General features: G+C 46.1%; 3 protein-coding genes across 6 annotated transcripts in view; 1 reads left to right on the top strand and 2 right to left on the bottom strand.

The window, feature by feature from the left end:
* The window catches only part of MRPS16 (mitochondrial ribosomal protein S16), a 234,204-nt gene that overhangs the window by 168,132 nt on the left and 42,987 nt on the right, over window positions 1-23,085 (bottom strand). The gene's annotated exons all lie outside the window — the stretch shown is intronic.
* TPRG1L (tumor protein p63 regulated 1 like) lies at window positions 185-5,147 on the bottom strand. Its single transcript, XM_083752836.1, has 5 exons — window positions 4,772-5,147; window positions 3,887-3,978; window positions 2,907-3,083; window positions 2,425-2,578; window positions 185-1,624 (listed from the first exon to the last, which is right to left on the bottom strand). The coding sequence occupies exons 1-5, from the start codon at window positions 5,012-5,014 to the stop codon at window positions 1,430-1,432; spliced, it is 861 nt and encodes a 286-aa protein (XP_083608962.1). The 5' UTR covers window positions 5,015-5,147; the 3' UTR covers window positions 185-1,429.
* The window catches only part of MEGF6 (multiple EGF like domains 6), a 211,605-nt gene continuing 201,014 nt past the window's right edge, over window positions 12,495-23,085 (top strand). For 2 of the 4 annotated variants that reach the window (XM_083752389.1, XM_083752390.1), the window contains exon 1: window positions 17,121-17,879. In XM_083752389.1, the coding sequence (XP_083608515.1) occupies window positions 17,788-17,879 (92 nt within the window). In that variant the 5' untranslated portion in view covers window positions 17,121-17,787. Of the gene's footprint in view, window positions 12,527-16,797; window positions 17,880-23,085 lie in introns of those variants that run through there. The other 2 variants (XM_083752388.1, XM_083752387.1) reach the window with 2 other exon arrangements.

Genomic DNA, 23,085 nt, shown 5'->3' with positions numbered 1-23,085 from the left:
AAGTGTGACTAGCCCAAGGTCACCCAGCAGCTGCATGTGGAGGAGCGGAGACGGGAACCCGGTTCCCCAGATTACAAGACTACTGCTCTTAACCACTATACCACACTGGCTCTCAATTAAACAATTGTTTGCTCCTCCCTGCCCGACCTTTGACCCAGCCACAAGGAATAAATAACAGTTAAGATTCACATTTACTTTAAGTTTATTAAGCTTAAATATACCTTGCTTAAGACAAAAAAAGGTCATGCATTCGGTTCCATTCCAGCACCATATATTTTGACACAAAATTTCAGAGAGAGAAAAAAATGGTTCAGAGAAATAAGCACTATAAAACATTGGATTACCAGTACCAAAGCAGAATTTCTTGCATATTAGTGACAAACTTTCAGTAAGCATAGAAAGATTCAACCAGCAAAGGTGACACAGGCTGGGAGCCAAAGCTCATGTACAGGCACTGGGAGGGCTGGCATGGTTGCTATTTCCTCCCTTCTGGCAGCATCTTATCTCATTGAATGCCACCTGGAAAAATCCGTGACCTTTGGGGGTACCTTTTTGGAGGAAGGATATGAGGAGTTTCCGATAAATCCTTATGCACAAACCTCACATGGCCCTTTGGATCCCAGCCACAGAACATTATTCATGCAATAGAGCAGAAAGTCTCTATATACTTGACTTTTAAGAGATACAGGTTTGTCGAGTTTTAAGGAAATGTCCATAGGCTTTTCTCCTAGCCCTCTTATTAGAGAGGTACTTTGGTGCTATTCATCTAGTTTAGATTAAAACAAAGTAGAAAGCTAATCAAAAATTCCCTTTTCTTGTAAGATAAAAAAAAAACTTGATCCCATGTGGCAAAAGTTAATATAAAAATCAGACACTGCTGCTTGTGTGTTCACAGTGAGACTTCTTTGGATATCTGACTGCATCGAGAAGCTGTAGCTAGATGCATTTGCATCTGACTATAGAAGGTTATTAAAGGCAACTACCATCACTCAACCACATTTCCACTCAAATGTGCAGTCTCCAAAGATTAACAGAAAATAACTTGGGTTCTGACAAAATAATCACATTAGCAAAACAGTTCACAACCTGTCAAATCGACAGGTGCTCTCTTTAAATGGAGAGAGAACTTTTATCCCTGCAAAACAGAACCTCAAGCATACGTAAATATGACACTTGCAAAAGTAATATGTTTACTGATAAGAGTTAAAAATGAAACCATGCTTCAAAATATACAGGTGGCTTACTTGAGACACACTGACGGAGGGAAAGAACTTTTCATTGGAATATTTATTTGACTCACCAAATGAATTTTATGACAAGCAAGACTTGTTAGATGAGCTGGAAACTCCTCTATATGTTCTTCTCTCTCTCTTTCTTCCAGGGAGTTGATAGGCAGTGATCTCTCCACCCTTTTTTTGGAAGCAGACTTTTAAAATCCAATTTTGCCTCTTGTCATTGAATAGCCCAACTTGGCCTCATTATTGATGAAAGACATTAATCCCACATAGGTCTCAATGAGAAGAGGGCGCTCCAGCAGCAGAACTCCATTTGCCCTCCCAGGCAGAGGGCACTCCTTGTGGGCCTTCTTCACAGCTTGGATCAGTTGAGTTTTGAAGTTCTCCAACTTAAAAAACAAACACAAACCATACCTGTTAATTAGACTAAAATCACGATAGTCAGTAAACCAACACTGCAGAACTTCTGTATCTGTGAACAACTAACTGCAAATGGCTCAAGTGCTTTTTTAAACCCCTCACCAGAAGTGTGCCATGAAATAACAGGTTTCATTCTAACTCCATAACAGAAGGATGGAAGAAGCCATACAATTAGCACAGCCAATGGGACTTTGGAATAGGGCTTGTTTCTCAAACAGCATCCCTCTGTGCCATATGGCAAGTTACTTTTGAAACCATGAGGACACTCAAGAGCAGTTTGTTGGCATAGCAAGAGTATCTGCAGTATAAAAGAATGACCCTCACAGGATAGGTCCAGAACCTTAGATGTACCTACAAATTTATATATTTGAAAGTCTCAAGACCTTTCAGTTGGCATCAAGTTGTCTACTGCAAACTCTTGTCAACCTTTTTTGGAAGTAAACCAAACAACTGTCCTTTGCCTGTATGCTTAGATGTGTGGATTTTGTGCTAAGAAAACCAAAGACACACATTATTTTTTCTAAAGGCCAGTGGAGAAGGGGTCAGTAGCAATGGAGAATAATATCAAGGCAGCTAAAATCAATCCCAGCTCCTTCTCCTCCAAATCAAGCCTTTACACTTCCATCAAACCCTCAGAAAGGACAAAGTGTAGGATGCTGGTCTGTCTTATGTACAGTGGTACCTTACTAAAGTTCTGTTATGATTTCTACATAAAGAACTTGACCTTGACTAAAGTCACCCAAAGAATGTACATATGGCAACACCTTACTTGACAAAGAGATGCAATCTTTTCATCAGCATCAGCCATCGGATGTTCCGTGAAGGTGGCATATGGCACATTTGTGGACCATGGGTTCCATCTATTTATGAAGGAGGCACGGCTTTGTTTATCCCACTGGACTCTGATTCCAAAGCCTTCTCGTCTGAAAAAGGGAAAGATTGTATGCTCACTCAAGCTCCCCCTTCAGCCATGCAGTTTCTGTGAACCCTGCAACCATTTAAACTTTTATGGGAAAGCAATGACACACAGCCTATATAAAAATATGTTACACTGTGAAACCTGATAGCTTTTGTAGTAATTAAAGATGCATGAGGAGCTTAAATGAAGATATGGAAGCTAGAAGCTTAAGCAAAAAGCTTCTAAAGTCCATATCTACAAAAGACAGGAGCTAACAACTGCAAGTCTTCTATAATGCTGTGGGATTTACAAGACAGACAAAACAAAGAACAGGAAACAGAACCAGAACCCACTTGTTCAGTGATTTAGGAGGAAACTCAAATTCTCCAATGGAAATTGTATCAACGGCATTAAGTGATATTCTGGTCACTTGCTGGCACTGCAGGCTGATGAAGTCATATTTACAGATCAAAAGGGACCAATCAGTAATGAGAACCAAGCGCTCCTTCTCATTGTTCCAGTGATCAATTCTGGAAAGGGGGGGAAATAAATAAAGATGAGTTAGCATGGTTTATCTCCCTAAACTAAACACAGATGATAAAGTAAGGAGGGCTTTTAAGAAATAAATTATTCGTACGCATGACCATCCCAGTTTAAATTGAAAGTCTATTTTTACTGCAGTTAGATACACACTAAAAGGTTTGTGGCATGGTTAGCTAATCCTGTAATCAAGAAGTATGGAGTGATAATTCACCAGTACCTCTTCTACAGCATTGCTTGTGGGCCACCCTTGCACCTTCTAAGGCAGAGGCAAAAGTGGGCAGAGCAATGGATATGATCCTTATCTTTGAACCATACATTCCAGCTCTGCAAAAGTGAATAGGTCTGTGTACTCTACCCCTGTCCAGATCTTAGTTCAATAAAAATTCTAGCCAGGCAAGAACATGCAAGGAGTGGGGCTTGTGAGAGTCCTGAGGGTCAAATGGAGAGGCCTGCAGAGTCACCTTTGGCCTCTGGGCTTGTGGTTTCCCACCCCTGCCTTACTGCCTGGATCAAAACAAGTCAGTCTGGTTCCTGCGCCTGGTCATTCTGTTTACATCTCACCCTGCTTTTGGGAGGCCTGGGGGTGGCATGGTCAAGTGCTTCTTTTAAAGTGGTTGCAGTCAATAATTTTATAAAGACTTCTCCTGCCAGATCACAAGATCTTCTGAATGCAGTTTGGCTTGCTTTTCTGATGTTAATTGAACCACCACTCCTAAGTTTCAGCTGTTTTGTTGTAAAGAATGAAAGGAGGGAAACTGCACTGAAACTGCATATCAGATCTGCTACTTACTCAGTCAGCAGCCATACACTCTGCACTTCTCCATCTTCAGTGGGCATCACCACCACTCGTATCTCGTTCACTGCCTGCTCTATTGTTCCTGGCTAAATTAAAACAAAATGGAAATAAATTTCCCCCAGTTAGAATAATATTGACATCTTTTCACCCCTAACAGAGCCCCCATACACAATTGCAGTCTACCCCAGGATATTCCCCCCACCCAAAAAATTACATGCCCCTTTCTCCTGTCTGCTTCCCAGAGCTTCCAACCACAGGGGCAGTCTACCCCTAGAATGACATTCTTTCTCTTGGAAATTGATTTCCTTCTCTTGTCTGTCTTCTCACCACAGTTGCAATGTACTCCCTGCTAAATATTCCTCACCGCCCCAAATTATATGTCCTTTGGTCTCCTCTCTTCTGCCCTCCCAAACAAGAACCTCCAGCCACAGGGGCGGCCTGCCCAAATATATTTTCATTTCAAAAGTGAATTTCTCTCTGTCATCTTCTCCATATAACGGCAGTCTCAACCCCAACAAATATCCCCACGCCACCACCCAAAATTATGTGTCCTTGGATAGCTCAGCTGCTGACGATACCAAGGGGGCAGGTTCGATCCCCGTGTGGGGCAGCTGCGTATTTCTGCATTGCAAGGGGGTTGGACTGGATGACCCTCAGGGTCCCTTCCAACTCTACGATTCGGCGCTCCTCTTCCATTCCAGAGCCTCCAAGCCAGGGTTTCCCACTAGAATATCCCCCTAACCGCGCCCAGAATCGCGTGACCGTTTCTCTCTCCTCTCCAAAGAGAGCCTCCAGCCACAGGGGCAGTCTACCCGCAGAGGCGCTCCCGGGCGCCAGAGAGGTGGGCGTGGCGTCCGCCGCTCCCTCCCCCCTCCTCACCCGGAAGACGAAGTACTCCTTGAGGCGGCCCCCCCGGGTGGGGTTTCGGACGCTGAGGGGCCGCAGGGTCTGCCTGGGCGGCGCCTGCGCCAGCAGCGAGGCGGAGGGCGAGCTGGGCGGCAGCTCCCCCGTCGGCGTGAAGGGCACGTCGGCCTCGGCCGCGGGCACCAGCAGCGCCGCCCCCCCGGAGCCCTCGCAGGAGCCCGGTCCGACGCCTTCCACCGAGTCCCGCATCTGCAGCATCGCCCACACCGGCGCCTAGCGCGCCAGGCCTCTCTGGCGGCCGCCTCACAGCAGCGCCTTCTGCGCCTGCGCGGCGGCGGCGGCAACGGCAACCTCTCTCCTCTTGCCCCCCGCGCGCCGCCCAACGGCCGTCCTGAGAGGGCGGGGACTCGGCAGCCCGTAGACTCACGCGGAGGGGAAAATTTAGACTCATCAGCCGTGGAGGACGAAGGAGCAGCTTCCGGGTCGGCTTCCTCCATACGTTCCACGTGTATCAGCTGCTGGGGATGCTCAGTGCTAGGCGAGTTGCTGCTGCTGCTGCTGCGCTCAGCACCTGCTTGCTGGCTTCCCGTAACGGGCAGCTGGTTGGCCGCTGTGAGAAGCAGGTTGCTGGACTTAGGTGGGCAACCTTTGCCCTGATCCAGGAGGGCTGTTTTTGTTGTTCGCGATTGGGGTTGCCAAGCTATGGTGGCCACCTGTCACGAATGCCTTCGTTGAGATTCCTGCATTGCTGGGGGTTGGACGAGATGACCCTTTCAGCTCTAGGAGCATCCCAGACCCTGAGATGTCAGGGACCAGACCTGGGACTTAGGGGTGAACCGCTGTGATGTCAGTAAGCACGATAATGTTTAAGCATTGCTCACAGCATAGCACCTGGAAAGGAACAACAGAGGATATTGCAGTCTATGCTTGCTATGAAATGCCCTTGCAACAGCCAGTGTTAAGTGCTGCAGGCATTCAGCTCCCTTCTGATTTCACCATCTATATCTACGCTTCACTAAAACCAATGCCCAGGTTTTGATTTGTCTGAATACCCAGAGCTCCTGTTTTTATTGGTTTTTAACATCCTCTCCTTATACTACTGTTGTATTGTTTGCGTCTCGTGTTTTTGTTTTAGTGAGAACGTTCACTGTTATTTTTACCTTGTACACCACGTAGATTGAAATACTTTATTGTCACTTACAGATAGGTAGCCGTGTTGGTCTGCCATAGTCAAAACAAAAAAAATTCCTTCCAGTAGCACCTTAAAGACCAACTAAGTCAGTTCTTGGTATGAGCTTTCGTGTGCATGCACGTGTGTATCTGAAGAAGTGTGCATGCACACGAAAGCTCATACCAAGAACTGACTTAGTTGGTCTTTAAGGTGCTACTGGAAGGAATTTTTTTTGTTTTTATTGTCACTTGTACAACTTGTATACAGTGAGATTACACGAGCACCCCCACTCAGCTCTCTTAGTCTTAATTTAAGGTTACCAGACATCCCTGTTTCCCAGGGATGGTCCCCGGATTTACAAATTAGTCCCCATACAAAATCCATTGAAGTTGAAAAGTGCCCCCAGATTCATTGAAAAAAAATCTGGAAACCTTATCTTAATTCCCCTTGTTTACTGACACACACCACACACACCAAACCCAAAAGTCAGTTGCCCTGTTGTTATCTTTTCATTCAGCAGCCTAACAGCCCACGGATAGAAGCTGTTCTTTACCCTGTTGGTGTGACTAATCATGTTTCTATATCTTCTGCCCAAGGGCAGGAGATCAAGAAAGTGCTGGCCAGGGTGTGAATCATCCCTGAGAATTTTCCTCACTCTCCTGAGGCAACGTTCATCCAGTAGATAGATAGATCAAGTGCTTTTAAAAACAATTGAAATACATGTATATCACTTTTCTCTCTTTATTTATATTATGTTGTTCCCTTTTCTGGGATTGAAAATGTTCAATAAAGAGTAGGCTATAAACACTTCCAATAAATAAATAAATATGGCACACCTAGTCCAACCCCCTGCAATACACAAATCATTTAGCTAACAAAGGGATGAAACTAGGTGTTGTTCCACCCGGGTCAAATGCCTAGTTTGGCACACAAACCCCACATGCATTTCCATACACACACACACACACACACAGCCTGAGAGCCGCAATGGGACCCCTCTGGGGGCTTCACCTGGGACAGTGGCTAGTCCCATAGCTATGGTTTTGGCTAAAGAATCCCTGACAGGCATCCAACTTCTTAAAAACCTGCAATGAAGGAGTCTAAGGTCGGCTGTTCGAATCCCCGCAACGGGGTGAGCTCCCGTTGCTCGGTCCCTGCTCCTGCCAACCTAGCAGTTCGAAAGCACATCAAAGTGCAAGTATATAAATAGGTACTGCTCCGGCGGGAAGGTAAAAGGCGTTTCTGTGTGCAGCTCTTTTTCTCCAGAAGTGGCTTCGTCATGCTGACCACATGACCCGGAAGCTGTCTGCAGACAAACGCCGGCTCCCTTGGCCAGTAAAGCGAGATGAGCACCGCAACGCCAGAGTTGTCCGCGACTGGACTTAATGGTCAGGGGTTCCTTTACCTTTTTACCACCTTCCGAGGTAGTCCATTTCACTGTTGAACAGCTCTTACCCTCAGAAAGCTATGTCTATTCCTACAGTTTAGTTGGAATTTCCTTTCTTGCAATTTGAATCCATTGGTTTGGATTGTGCCATCAGAAGCAGCAGAAAACAAGCTTGCTCCACCTTCCATGTGACAGCCCTTGAGATATTTGAGATGGCTATTATATTTCCTCTCAGTCTCCTGTTTTCCAGGCTAAACATACCCAGCTTTTTCAACCTTTCCAGACCCTTGATCATCTTGGTTGCCCTCCTATGCACACGTTCCAGCTTGTCCATATCCTTAAACTTAAACATCCTAAATATCTTTACAGAAGCTTACGGAAAACTTGACCCATTGGTCAATATCCAAAAAACAAAAGTGCTACACCAACAAGCACAAAACAACCTCTCTTCACTGCCACAAACCCAACTTAATGGTGTAACATTGGAAAGTGTTGATCACTTTTCCTACCTGGGCAGTTATCTTTCCACAAGGACCAACATCAATGATGAAATCCAGCCTTGCCTGAGAGCTCTGTGAGTGCAGCTTTCTGCTGATTGAAACACAGAGTGTTTGAGGAATGGGACATTCACAGGGAAACCAAAATGCTTATTAACAAAGCTACTGTACTACCAACTTTACTGTACACTTGTGAACCATATGCCACTTATAAACACCATCTCCCAACTCCTTGAAAGATTCCATTAATGGTGTCTCCAAAAATTTTTACACATCACTTGGGAAAACAAGCAAACTAATTTCAGTGTACAGGAAGAAGCAAAGATCACCAGTGATGAAGCAATGTTTCTTCAACATCAGCTTTGTTGGACTGGTCATGTTGTTCAGATGCCTGATTATCGTCTTCCAAAGCAACTATTATATTCCCAACTCAGTAATGGAAAGTGAAATACCAGTGGACAACAAAAGAGGTTGAAAGATGCTCTCAAGGCAAATCTTAAAAAATTCCACTGATAACTGGAAAACACTGGCCTGCAAGCGCTCCAGTTGGAGAACAGCCTTTACCAAAGGTGTCATGGGCTTTGAAGATACTTGAACTCAGGACGCAAGGAAGAAAGGTGCTAAGAGGAAGGCATGCTTAGCAAACCCTTACCGTGATCAACTCCCACCCAGAAACCTATGTTCCCACTGTGGAAGAAAGTGTGGATCCAGAACTGGCCTCCACAGTCACTTATAGACTCACTGTTGAGACCCTTTTCATGGAAGACAATCTTACTCGGCTACGAGTGATCAGAAGAAGAAGAAGAAGAAGAAGAAGAAGAAGAAGAAGAAGAATTAAACGGTGGTGCCCAGAACTGGACACAGGTCTCCAGGCGGGGTCTGACTTTGACGACTCGTAATGTTGTGACACAGGCAATCTGTTGTTTTCTTAGGATCTCACAATGTGTTCCTTATTTGGGAGTTCTTCAGGTGACAACTCTGCAGTTTAATATGTCCTGTCTCACCTGCCCTGATGTGGTTACAGGTAAGTGCTGCCATCTAGTGACATGATTTCGAAAAATTCAGCCCCTGAGAGCTCTATCTAAGGAGAGCATGAACAGCAAACAGTCACTGGGTTTTAAGCCTATTGATAACATTCCTTCTGTTTTATTTGTGTTTTCATCATGGTTTTTTTATTTAGTTATTAAAAAATATGCTTTAGGCATCCTCTGGGGGATGGAGAAACAGGATAGCTATATCTTAACTGAATGAAATTCTTCTAAATGTCTACCCAGCTACCTGTTCCAAAATGGCAATGCTGCCTGTCTGTATTGCAACATACAGAAACAGGAGGAAGTTGACATAGCTTTAAAACAAAGCAGCGACCCTTGAGGTTACTGATTAGGAAGTAAGTCCCTTTGAACTCAGCGAGAATTACTCCTGAGTAAACGTGGAGGGCTGGCCTGCCAATTGCATTGCAATAGGGGGAGGAGATCACTGCATGTTGTGTTGGACCCCCCAAGTTTGGGAAAAACAATTGCAGGAGAGTTTTAAATGTGCGCTGAAATGCAATAAGTATGCAGCTGTGCGAGAGGCAAATTCCAGAGGCATACCCATTTAAGCCTTGCAGTAACTTAAAAAGGGTAACTGATTTATCGCAACATAACCATTTATTCACTCTAAAGCAGGTCTGGAGAGTGTCAGGTCAGGAATGGGTGGGTAAAGGCAGCTCTCCACAGCTCCCTATCGTGGTACCCTCCCAAGCCATGCCCCCTCCTGGCTCTGCTTCATGGGGGCAAGACCTACCAGAGATGCTTTGCGGTGCTCATTAGGCCTGGCACTCCTGTTCAGACCCTGTATTCTCTAATGAAGAGTTAAATCCACTTGCTTCATGTGATTGACTGCTGGCTCACTCCTGTCAATAAACAACATGAGTGAAAGTGAACAAAACAGGTATGACTTCCCCAACTCTGGGGAGCAGTTGCCGAAGAAGGTCGGATCCTGTGCCACATTCCTCCAAATTCGGGCCCCTTCTCCCTCTTCCTCCCATTGAATGCTGATGTCCTACACCCACCACTAAGCAGACGTGAGTCATACCCATTCCTTTGTGGGATATCGACTTCCCCCGTAGGGAATTTGTCTTACGTGAAGCACCTTTTCCTAGTTGCTCCTCTATTCCAGGCACACAAGGGGGAGCCAATCGCTAAACAGTTTTAACAGGAAATGCCTTTATTCCAGAACGGGTTTGCAAGTTATTTCTCTTTCCCTGTTGTTAACTTTATTTTGCATCTGCATTGGTTCTTCTTCCACTGCAAAAAATATTTGTAATTCATTTAAGCCCTGTCACAAAGACACAACTGCATTTCTTCCAGCCCCGCAAGGGACCTTAGCTGGAAGCATCTGGAATGAACATCATCGACATGGATGCACAAATCCGGGCCTTTGCAGGGGCTTATTTTCAAAGCATTGTAAACAGACTTTCCTGATGCTGTGTTCTATTTCTGATGATTTCGGCTTTGGTGCTCCTCACAGCTGGCCTGGATCTCTGTCAGCTAGAGCGGCTTGGCAATCAGTCCCCAAGAGGATGTTACTGATCCTGTGAGCACATACAGGTTCCCCATGGTTTCTCTGAGCCATCAGAAGATGTGGTTCTTCTCCAGGTGGCCTGTTTGTGGAGCATTCATCCTGAAGGTTGGCACAAAGCTAATGCAGAGATTAGACAACGCCTCTTCTTTATTGAGTGACCGATATGTCGTTATACATATTCCTATTAATAATCTGCTCATTCCACACTTTGTAGTGTACCCACCATCACTTTCCTAACTATAAAGGTAAAGGACCCCTGACCATTAGGTCCAGTCGTGGCCGACTCTGGGGTTGCGGTGCTCATCTCGCTTTATTGGCCGAGGGAGCCGGCGTACAGCTTCCGGGTCTTGTGGCAAGCATGACTAAGCCGCTTCTGGCAAACCAGAGCAGCGCACGGAAACGCCGTTTACCTTCCTGCCAGAGCAGTACCTATTTATCTACTTGCACTTTGATGTGCTTTTGAACTATACAAAGCCTTAAAAAAAAGTGGGTTTGTTGTGCCAGACCATTTTAATCCACTTTGATTGCAGAAACTTAAATTTCCTGTATGCGACTAAACGAATCCCTCCAACAAAATGCTGACAGCCTGGAGGCGACCTTGAATGGAACGACTGACCATTGCAATGTGGAAAAAGCTTAATTCCTTGATTCTCATGAGTCGGCTTTAATCGGCCATCGGCCTCTTCTGCCTTGACTGATAAGATGGAAGGAGGAGATTCCCTCGATCTTCCCTAGCAGCGACAGCCTGAAAATGACCGATATATCGATCTGTCCATTTCATTTAAGGCATTCATTGCTGTTCAGAAATAGCTCAGCCCCCGCCCCCTTCACGTTTGCCCACTTAACAGCATGTTTTTGTTCCCCTGTGGGCTTGGACCAAGAAACGAAAATCCCTGTGTATTTCACTTCCTGAACTAGGCACTCTTTACTTGCAACACGATTCCAAAGTCAATAAAGAAGAAGTGCTTGTGGCTTTGCCTGCGATTTTTCTCCTTAGCCAAAACCTTAATGTCTGTTGCAGGTGGAGGGAGTATTTTCTGCTTTCTGAGTCAGATTTAAAAAGACAACCAAATAGTTCTGTAGAACGGTTTGGCTTTACAAAGCATGTTTACAGGGGTGGGGGAGTGTTAGCAAAAGCTGGATTGTTTAGAGGAAAAGGGCACTCCTGCATTTAACTTTGCTGTATATCAGGGAGCCTTGCATTTAGGGGAACTTCGCATTCAGAAGAAGACATCTGAAGGCAGCCCTCTTTAGGAAAGCTTTTAAAGTTTAACAGACCATTGTATTTTAATACTTTGTTGGAAGCTGCCCAAAGTGGCTGGGGAGACCCAGCCAGATGGGCGGGGTATAAAAAATAAATTATTATTATTATTATTATTATTATTATTATTATTATTCAGGAGTCAAATGTGGCCAGTATAGATCTTTTCACATAAGCACTAATTAATTTATTTCAAAGGGTTTACAACTAATATGGCAGATGTCAGCTTCAATATCTATTATATTTCTACCCTGTTCCTCCTTCAAAGAACTTAAAGGTAAAGGGCTAAGGGACGCCTGACCGTTAGGTCCAATCGCAGACCGCTCTGGGGTTGCGGCGCTCATCTCGCTTTATTGGCTGAGGGAGCCGGCATACATCTTCTGGGTCATGTGGCCAGCATGACCAAGCCACTTCTGGCGAACCAGAGCAGCGCACGGAAACGCCTATTTATCTACTTGCACTTTGACATGCCTTCGAACTGCTAGGTTGGCAGGAGCTGAGACTGAGCAATGGGAGCTCACCCCATTGCGGGGATTTGAACCTTCTGATCGGCAAACCCTAGGCTCTGTGGTTTAGACCACAGCAGCTTTAATTGTGGTTTGCAAAGAAACAAACAAGCCTTCGGACTGGTAATTTGTTGGGTTTTTAAAAAAATGTTGTTTTTTTTAAATATAAAAACCAAATCTAATACATAACGGTAATTTATAAGTCACAATAGATAGTAATGGTTCATGTCTCATTTTCCACCGCTCTTGATGGCTTCCCTTTTTTCTTTAAGATATGCATAAAAGAAGACATCCACATATTTCAATTATCTGACTGTGGAAGCAGGCAAAATTGTGCCAGGTCTTCCAGATTATGATAGGCGGCCAATGGGGTTCAGTTCTTGGTAAGTGTACATGGATTTCAGATTCACTGGTTTTTTTTAAAATGTGGTTTATTGTTTTGTTTTCTGTATTAGGACATTAGAGGGTCTCTTGGGGTGTGTGAAAATCATGTGCTGTGTATGTTTAACTATTTGTGCATGATTGTATATCTTCTCTGGTCAGACCCCCAGGGGTGAATGCTGGTCTCCTTTCCCATAATAAAACTATTACTTTTGCAGCAGGGGGCGGAGACTCTATTAAATCCTTACTTAAACCCCATTAGACAATTGATTGAGAAAGAGGCAGAAGCATGACACTGGGGAACCCATAACTGATAAAGACTGGCGAGAAATCTGGGCTGGATTTATGCCAGGTCAGTTTCTGCCAGAGTTAGGGAAAACACTTTTAAACTCAATCACCATTGGTAACTTGAAGTCTGCAGACAATAAATGCCGGAGAAAGTGCTGGGCCCCTGGTTCTTCTTATCCCATGTTGTGGTCCTGCCCAAAGTCACCTTATTCTGGTGGAAAGCATTGTTGGGAATGAAACATATAACTAACCCAAAGCTTCCACCGCCCAGTCCTAGACACACTTTCCTTTCTTTCTTTGATTCTGAAACATTGTTACGGCGGCAATATTTAATCACACGCCTTATTGAAGCAGCTAGGCTATAGCTGAGCTTTGCAGAACTTGTCAAAAGAATGAACTATTCAGATGGGGACTTTGGCACTGATGGAACAACTGACTCATAAACTTCGAGCCCCAAGCAATGAACATGCTCCTCATAAGTTTTACACCATCTGGAGAAGTTTTATTTTGTATGCAGTAGCAAAGGAACAGAGCTTTCACCCGCCTAGCAGACATGGACATAATGTGGAACAGCACTTTGGGATAATTTGTATTGAACCAACCAGGTTGACCAGGAAGGTTGGAGGTGGGCCTGTTTGATTTCTCTCTTTCCTTTTCTGTATTTACAAAATTATTATTTTAAGAAAAAGAAAGCCGACAGATGCAACTTTATAAGCACTTTTGCATCTTTGTCCTTTGGCAGGGCTTACTTCAGAAGAGAGGTGGTGCAGAACTTCAATTCAGTTCACACTGAAAGGTGACTCTGCCTATTTTGTACTTTCCCAAACAATACACAAACTGAAACGTAGTGCTTCATCAAAATTCATGCTTCTCTGAATTTTGAAATGAGGTTCTACAACAGAGTAATGTGTAAAAAGGGGGGGCATATATTAAGGCAACATGTACATAAAAATGAAAATAACCAACAAATACATTATGTCATGGGATATTGCTTTGCAATAATGTGCATGTAAGGCAAAACTAGTAAAGGGACCCCTGACCATTAGGTCCAGCCGTGACCAACTCTGGGGTTGCGGCGCTCATCTCGCTTTATTGGCCGAGGGAGCTGGCATACAGCTTCTGGGTCATGTGGCCAGCATGACTAAGCTGCTTCTGGAGAACCAGAGCAGCACACGGAAACGCCGTTTACCTTCCCGCTGGAGCGGTACCTATTTATCTACTTGCACTTTGACGTGCTTTCAAACTGCTAGGTTGGCAGAAGCAGGGACCGAGCAACGGGAGCTCACCCCGTCATGGGGATTCGAACTGCCGACCTTCTGATCGGCAAGTCCTAGGCTCTGTGGTTTAACCCAAGGCAAAACTGCACACAAACATTTTTATATTCAGAGAAATTCAAGCTAAAATGGTTGCTTTTTTAAAACATGCAAACTGATGTGGAAATGTGGAGAACTGACCTTAAGACTGGAAAATGTAGAATCTTGCAAGTCCATCACGGCCACCTCGGATGAAGAAGTAAATGATCCTCCCCCCCAAAAAAAATATTTTGTTCCCAGGGACAACCAGACTTCCAGCTGGAGCTAACTCGACACTGATAGCAGGACAGGATCCTCCATCACAACTGAAGGCAGAAGGGCAGGCTGTATGCCATACTCAGCTCTGCCTTCCAGCACTTTGCTGCCACTCTCAACCTCTGTTGCTCAATGGCAAGCAACCCCAACCTGTGGCCCTCCAGATGTTTTGGCCTACAACTCCCATGATCCCTATCTAACAGGACCAGTGGTCAGGGATGATGAGAATTGTAGTCCAAAATTTCTTGAGAGCCGAAGGTTGGGGATGCCTGCTCCATGGGCTTCCGGATGGTAAGAGCTGTTCTGGCAGGAGAACGATCTGCCCCAGGAGCTGGTGGCCGCGGGAGGTATTTAAGCAGACGGTGGTCACCTGCAAAGGACGCTCAAGCTGCAAGATCCTGGACTACTGCCTGGCTGGTTGGTCTAGACTCTAGACAGCATCCAGGATCCCTTACAGCTCTTGAAATCCCATGGTGGGGAACCTGCTGCCCTCCAGATGTTGTGGGACTCCAGCTCCCATCACCAGCATGGTCAGGGACAATGGGGGCTGACTACATCTGAAAGGCCATAGGGTCCCTCATCCCTGAGTAGTTCGTATTTGATAATGGTGGGGGAACCTCAGGCCAGGGATCAAAGCTGCTCTCCCTAAGCCACGCCCCCTCTCCCCAGGCCACACCCTTCACCGTTCCTGCTCTGCGTCTTCCTTGATTGCCTTTGCATGGCTGGAACATGCCCTCGATTGCCTCCTGCTAGCTCAGGTGGAGGGAGAGCTGTCTGTACGCAGGGTGTGCACCTCTGGTTTATGCCTAGTAGGGTTGCACTCTGTTGCACAGAGGCAAGACTCTTGCAGTACAGGAATCACAGCTAGAAGGCACACCCATGGCTCTGCCCACTCTTCTTTCTGGCCCCACCCACCACTGGAACCTTGGTAGGCTGTCAATGAAAGAAGGAGGCCTTCTGCTGGAAAAAAAAAACAGGTCTTCCATCTCTGCAGTAGGTCACTTAGTTTGTGGTGGCCAAAGGTGCCAATGAAATGGATTGAGAAAACCCTTAAGAGGAGGTGAGTGAAGATCTAGCTGCAGCTGATCTGGGAGGCCTGAACCAGCCACACCTGAAAGTTATAATCATTATTATTTTTTTGCCCAGGGAGCCTTCCCTTCCCAAGCATAGAGCCATTTGGGCTCTGATCCAGATCAGGACTGCAGTGTGTGTGTATGTGTGGCATGGAGAATAAGGATTAAAGCCCCCTTACCTCCCCCTGCCAGGGTCCAAGTCAGGAAAGGGGTGGGTGGGGCACACACCTGCTGTTTACTTTTATTTTTTTTAAAAATCACAAAATTGCTGATTGCATGAATGGTATCAGGTTCCAGCCTGGCCCTTGATGAACACAGCTGTGTGAACTTTGTAAGATGAGCTTTAAGAGGAGAAATGAGCACAGGCATAGATGTCCTTTCCCTGCTCGCAACACCTTCCTTCTACAACTAGGGAAAAGATGTGGCTCCACACAAGAGCATCTGCTTGGCATGCAGAAGGTCCCTGGCATCTTGAGGTAGGGCAGAAAGACACCTGTGTCTGAAACCCTGGGGAGCTGCTGCCAGTCAGTGTAGGCAGTACTAAGCTAGATGGATCAATAGTCTTGACTTAGGACAAGGCAGCCTCTTACGTTCTCTTTGTGTGGGTTATGGGCTCTCTCAGGTGTACATATCCAAATTCCTCCTTGAACCTTTTCCCCCGTTAAGGAGGTTACACTTACCTGGAATTAAATCCCACTGAACTCAATGGATTTTATGAGTAGACTAAATTGACTTACCCCTTGAGCAGGCTTTGATAAGCTTGCACTGGCAGGGGTACAATCCTAAATTGGCCCCTTTGCTTATAGAGCCTGTCTACTCAAAAGCAAGTCTCCCAAGTTCAGCGGCACCTCATCCCAAGTTAAGTTTGCAGTCTATAACAGTTCAATCCTAGCCACGCCCTACTCAGAAGTAAGTCCTACAGAAGCCAGCACAAGTTGCTTTTGGGTAAGCAGGGTTAGAATTTGTTATTTAGTGCCTGAATATATAACCCCCCCTTCCCCCCCTGGAACTCAAGATGGCTTATGTGGTTCTCCCGCACAACAATCCTTGCAGGTAGGTTAGTCTGAGAGCGAGTGACTGGCCTAAAGCCACCCAGAGAGCTTCACAGCCCAGTGAGGATTCAAACCCTGGTCTCCCAGGTCCTATTCCGGCACTCTAACCACTACACCAGCCATAAAACTGCTAGCACATTTGCAAAGCTGAGCAGGATCTGGTGTGGTTTCAAATTGGATAGTGGGCAGCATGTGGTTGAGATTCCAGCATTGCAGGCAGTTGGACTATTTGACCCACGGGGTCTCTTCCATCTCTGCAATTCTGACTGAGGAACAAGCTCTTGCCAGCTTCATTAAGGGTAAACGTGCAATCAGATCAGGCTACAAAGTTGGTGGAGAGGGGGAGGTTTTTGTCTAAATCCAGCTTTTCTTTGGGTATTTTAAGAGGGGGAGAGAAAGAGGCACGGATGCAAGCTCCCACCTTGGTACGCAGATCCTTGCAACACGAGCAAAAAGAAAACACATATATTAATCGCCCTAGCCAAATCCTCTTCCTCTTTCCAGCTGGCTCCCCTCCTCCTTCTCCGAACCTGAAAAAGTGGGGTGGGATGGCTTTCTGTTTAACTTGAGTCTCCAAAATTCAGCGGCTTGTTTAAAGGGGAGGGAGGGAGGGGAAAGAACAGCTTCTCCTGCAACGGGATAGCTCGCATTCTGCAAAGAAAGAGAGACACAGAGAGAATTAATGGGAGTTTCTCCCCATTGTGCGTGAAGGCGCCCTGGAATGCGCATTGTATCCTGTTTGGAAGGAGCAAAGGTGCGCGCGCGCTTTTTTTCCTTCTCCCTCTCTTTCACCGTGCCTGGATTTTGCTACAAAAAGACTATACCTTAAGAAGCGTGGATCGAGCTCGCGAATGCAGCTCCCTTTGTCTGGACGGATCCTGCCATCCATGGGCTTCTCCCGAATGCCACCGTCGCAGCAAAGCCCTTTAAGGCTGGGCTGCAGCACACCGGAGAGGGCAGCTGTTTGTTGCGCCTTCTGCCTTTAAGTCTCCCTGCTTTCCCGTGGATGTGTGAGGAGGGAGAGGAGAGCTCGGTTGCTCCCCAGAGGGAATGTCACCCGGTGACAGATCTATCTATCTCCCGGCAAGGGGGACAGAGAGTTCCAAAAGTGCTCTTTTGTAAAGGAACAACAGCAGCAGGAGGAACAGCGACAGACAGACCCGGCTGGGTCAAATGGTAGCAATGAACTTTCTTCCTCCGAAAATCGGGGACCTGCCAGAACTGTGACTTCGCTGCAACTTGCTGGAGGCACCTCCATCCTGGGGGAGGTGTGGGGCCGAGGATGGCAGCGATGGCGATTCATGCCCTCGCCCGGTACATCTTTGTCCTCAAGCTGCTTTTCCCTGCCTACGGGAACAAGCTGCTGCCCAACATGTAGGTATTCAAACTTGTCTTTGGATTGGGGCCAAAGCCGGGCGGAAAACTTTTATATATGGGTGCTGTGTGAAAAAGGATAATGGTGGCTGAGAAACTGGACTGTGAAGTGGGAAGTCCTGGATTCAGATTCTGCTCTCTGCAGCTGTTCCTCCATGTCCATCCACCCCCTCTACCCATGGGCGTAGCCAGGATTTTTTGGGAGGGGGGGGCAGAACCAACGTGATTGGTCAGTTAAGTATTTCTATTGTTTTACTTGATCTAGGAGGTGCAGCTGCCCATGCCACCCCCCTACTTCAAATCTGCAGTATTGGAGGGGGGTTATAATACCGCCCTACCTGGGAAAGTTGGTGTAAGAATTCCTGAGTTAATGATAGTTATGAATTGCTATGATTACTCTAAGGTGCTATGGTGAATGCTAAGTATGAGAGTTGGCAAGATTCTGTATTTCTTTTCTCCTGTTGGACTCCTGTACTTTTATCATTCGTGGGGCAAAGATATTCCTGAAGGAGCGTCTCCACCCCTATTGTTCTGCCCGGACACTGAGGTCCAGCGCAGAGGGCCTTCTGGCGGTTCCCTCACTTCAAGAAGCCAAGTTACAGGGAACCAGGCAGAGGGCCTTCTCAGTAGTGGCACCAGCCCTGTGGAACGCCCTCCCAGCAGATGTCAAAGAGAACAACAACTACCTGACTTTTAGAAGGCATCTGAAGGGAGCCCTGTTTAGGGAATTTTTTTATGTTTAACAGACTATTGTATTTTACTATTTTGTTGGAAGCTGCCCAGAGTGGCTGGGGAAACCCAGCCAGATGGGCGGGGTATAAATAATAAATTATTATTATTCAGACGGTGTAGCTTTTTCTAGGCTGGAGAAAGGAAAATGCTTCACCTGTTTGATTTCTGCTTGGTTTACTGTGGGTTTTTTTAAGGAGCAAGAGTCCTTGTTGCTGCAGGCAATGGAAAAAGCAGATGGTTTTAATTTTTGGATGATCACCAAGGGTCATTATGAACTTTCCCCAATATTTTTGAGGAATGCTTATCTGTGCACAGCAGTTACTATCATTGTTGCCATTTAACAGGTGGTGACGCTGAGACTTGATGAGAGCAATGCTGCGATTCCCAACCAACTTACTTGGGAGTAAGCTCCCTTGGGCACTAGGGGAACATTTCCTCCCAAGTAAACCTGCATAGGGTTGTTCTGTTACCAGTTCACCCAATGCTTGCCGATAACACTTTGTATACTCAGCCATGTTCCTTTGCAAAGTTTAGTTTAAGTTGCTCTGGCTTAAAATGTGTTAAATAAGGTTGTTTTTTTAAAATAAAAATAATAACACCCCCCCTGAGGAAGGGGATTAGTTTATAGTGGTACCTCGGGTTAAGTACTTAATTCGTTCCGGAGGTCCGTTCTTAACCTGAAACTGTTCTTAACCTGAAGCACCACTTTAGCTAATGGGGCCTCCTGCTGCTGCCGCGCTGCCAGAGCACGATTTCTGTTCTCATCTTGAAGCAAAATTCTTAACCCGAGGTACTATTTTTGGGTTAGCGGAGTCTGTAACCTGAAGCGTATGTAACCTGAAGCGTCTGTAACCTGAAGAGTATGTAACCCGAGGTACCACTGTAAATCGGAGGTAGTCCATGTGGGGTCCTCCAGATGTTGTTGGACTTCCCAATTCCCATTCGTCCCAGCCAGCCTGGTTATTGGGGAGGTCTGATGAGATCTGAACAACATCTGGAGTACCACAGGTTAGCCAGCCTAACCTGGATAGTGCATAGTGCTCAGAGCTGCAACCAATTAAACACAGTGTTGGGTTAGATGAATAAAGAGACAGTGTGGAGTTAGTGGTTAGAGTTTCTGCCTGGAACCTGGGAGTCCAGGGTTCAAATCTCCCCACTCGGCCATGAAGCTCACTGGGTGACCTTGAGCCTAACCCACCTCGCAGGGTTGCTGTAGATTAATTGGGGAGGGGATAACTTTGTGCGCCACTTTGAGCTCCTTGGAGAAAGAGCTGGGATATGAAAGCAACACCATAAAATAATAAATGCATTTTGACAGTCTACTCCCAGCCTTTGCCAAGCTGGTGCATCTGGAAGACACCAGGAGAATGAGATCTAATCTACTCCATTTGCAAAAAAAAAAAAAAAAAAAAAGACATCCCAGGTAGTTTAAACAATCTTTTCTTGCTCTCGTTGCAAGCCAGCAAAGGAATTTTAAGTGTAGGAGGCAGCCAGCATTTCTCCCTGTGCACTGAACACTTTAGTGCCAAGCAGCAGTTCAGTAGGGGAAGCATTTTTCTTACCTTTTCCCCTGGCCCTCATGGGAAAAGCTCTACCAGTTGAGTATCTGTGTATTATGCAGCTGTTGAAAGACTCACAGAACACATGCATGCAGAAAGTAATTGCCACGCTGTGCAATGGGACCTGTTCACTAGAGCAGAGGTGCAGGGCCTTGGGACTGGGGTCCAAATGTGGCCCTCCAGGGCTTTCTGTCTGGCCCCTGGAAATCTTCCCAGGCTGCATGCCTCTCACTTGCCCTGCTTTGCAGACTCCAAGTGTTTTTGCCTGGCTGCAATATGCCCTTGAACTCCATTAATAGTTCCTGCTTGCTTGGATAGAGGACAGAGGCTATTTGTGTGTGTGTGTGTGTGTGTGTGTGTGTGTGTGTGTAAACTACTGTACAAAGGCAAAATTCACATGGATTGCTCTGTTCACTTTTGCCCCTAGTTCTACCCACCACTGGCACATGGCCCTTAGAAGATGGTGCAGAAGGGAATGTGGTCCTTAAACTGTAAAAGCATCCCTCACCCCACCCGAGAAAGTTCCATAGTCATAGGGCAGTCATGTTAGTCTCTTGTAGCAAAGTCAACACTTAATGTTGTGGCCCCTGAAAGACAAATTTAGAAACTTTTATGGGCTGCAGTAAAGCTCCACCTCCGACAGATGTGAACTATAGTCCACGAAAGCTTCCGCTGTAGTAAAGTTATTAGTCTTTAAACATGCCACCAGACTCCTTGGACTGGTTTTCATTTTTGTGTGTGTCTTCTGCTACATGCCATTTATGCAGCAATAGTGGTGGATTTCTGTTGGACCATCCGCACATCAATTCACTCGGTTGTTCTGGAAGGCCTCCCCGATGTTACTGCATTGTTGCTGCGTAGAGGGGCACTCTTGCAGCATCGGACGCGGGTGATGCTGTGGTCCAAACCACTGAGCCTCTTGGGCTTGCTGATCACAAGGTCGGCAGTTCGAATCCGCGCGACAGGATGAGCTCCTGTTGCTCGGTCCCAGCTCCTGCCAACCTAGAAGTTCTAAAGCATACCAGCCCAAGTAGATAAATAGGTACCACTGCAGCAGGAAGGTAAATTATGTTTCTGTGTGCTCTGGCCTCCATCATGGTGTTCCGTGCACCAGAAGCAGTTTAGTCATGCTGGCCACATGACCCAGAAAAGCTGTCTGCAGACAAATGCCAGCTCCCTTGGCTTGAAAGTGGAAATGAGCGTGATACTCCATAGTCGAATTCGACTGGACTTAACCGTCCTATAGTGTAACAAAAGAGCAACACTCTCTGCCCACCCCCCAAACAACCCTGAACATTTATGCTATGAGAAGTTGCAGGATTTCATCAAGAAGCTATAGTGGTACCTCGGGTTACATACGCTTCAGGTTACAGACTCCGCTAACCCATAAATATTATTTCGGGTTAAGAACTTTGCTTCAGGATGAGAACAGAAATCGTGCTCCGGCGGCACGGCAGCAGCAGGAGGCCCCATTAGTTAAAGTGGTGCTTCAGGTTAAGTACAGTTTCAGGTTAAGAACGGACCTCCGGAACGAATTAAGTACTTAACCTGAGGTACCACTGTACAGGACATCTGTCCCGGAACTCTTGCAGGCTGAAAAAGTATTGGAAGTGGGACTGTGTATAACTGCCCTGATACCATCATGAGCTCAAATCATCGCAAATGCAGAATAAAATGGATTTCTGGAAGGGCTTTCAATTGTCCCACTCCCACCCCGAGGAAGTGTGTGTTCTAAGGTTGCCATCTTAAGAGCTCAACCAGGAGAAAGTTGTTCACGCTGCTCAGTTGAAAGGATTGCTCATTTTTACGAGCACAGTATTTGCCTCCTGTCTTCCTCTCCTTGCAATTAAAGCTTATAGCTCTGGCACTCAGCATACGACTGCGTGAATCTTTGGAAAGTTTCCTTACAAGCTTGAGCTCTGGCCAAGAGCGCCATTCTCAACTCAGCGAAATCTTTGTTTTCCTTTGTAAACCGAACCAGGATTGAACAACATAGTAAATCCAGACCATCTTCTCCATATGTTGTTTGCCCTGTGATGGGATGTGTGTGTTAGGCGTTGGGGTTGAGGGCGGGGGGACAGTATCATGTCATCGATGCGCTTTGAAAAACTCCGCCATGATGACATTTTCTGTATTTCTGGAAAACTCGTTAAGTTTATAAGCTGAGCAGCTTGAGGCAGGGATAACCTAGGCTGGTTGAGTGCAAATGCATTTTGAGAAAGCCATTGTAGCCTGAATTACAACCCAATCAAACCCCAGAAGGCTTGGATTCAAGTGGATTTATTGCCCTTTGGAGTGGCTCACCACAAATCTCCACCGGCCTTTGTCAACTTGGTGCCCTCCAGATGTTTTCCACAACATCTGGAGGTTTATCAGATTGGCTGGGGTTGATGGGAGTTGTAGTATAAAACATCTGGAGGACACCTGGCTGGCAAAGGCTGGTCTGAGTATTCTAGTCCATTGTAGGGAGAAGATAAATTGGGTGCGGCAGGATGATTTGCTGTGGAAGGTTTCCCTGTTGTCTAACAACAACAGCAGCAACAAAACATACCTGCCCTTCTGCCTAAACACCCTTACCTGGCCCATTGAACTCAGTGGTACTTCTGATTAGACATCCATAGATTGTGCAGTTGGAATCCCTGATAGATGGAAATTTGGATTTGTACTCTTTGGTCAACCATGTGTGTGGCTCAAGGAAGATGTGGTGTGGTTCAATTAAAGGAGCTGGGAGAGCAGATAATGGGAGACAGTCTTCTCTCTCCCAGGGTCTTGGAGAGTTGCTGCTACACAGAATGGATAATATTGGCTCAATGGGCCAGTGGTCTAACTTGAAGCTGTGTGTTCCATTGAGGAAGGAGCCGTAGCTCATGGTAACAGCATCTGCTTTGCATGCAGGAGGTCCCGGTTCAATCCCC

This window comes from Podarcis gaigeae, assembly GCF_964106915.1.
Source record: "Podarcis gaigeae genome assembly, chromosome: 8".
In the NCBI taxonomy this organism is placed as follows: Eukaryota; Metazoa; Chordata; class Lepidosauria; order Squamata; family Lacertidae; genus Podarcis; species Podarcis gaigeae.
This window is presented reverse-complemented; position numbering and strand designations above follow the sequence as displayed.

Excerpts from the sequence above, each read along its gene's own strand:
- TPRG1L (XM_083752836.1), bottom strand. The coding sequence starts at position 5,014 with ATGCTGCAGATGCGGGACTCGGTGGAAGGCGTCGGACCGGGCTCCTGC. Across the intron at positions 3,084-3,886 it reads AGTGTATGGCTGCTGACTGA|AATTGATCACTGGAACAATG; the intron begins GTAAGTAGCAGA and ends CCCCCTTTCCAG. Across the intron at positions 2,579-2,906 it reads CCTCCTAAATCACTGAACAA|ACGAGAAGGCTTTGGAATCA; the intron begins GTGGGTTCTGGT and ends TCCCTTTTTCAG.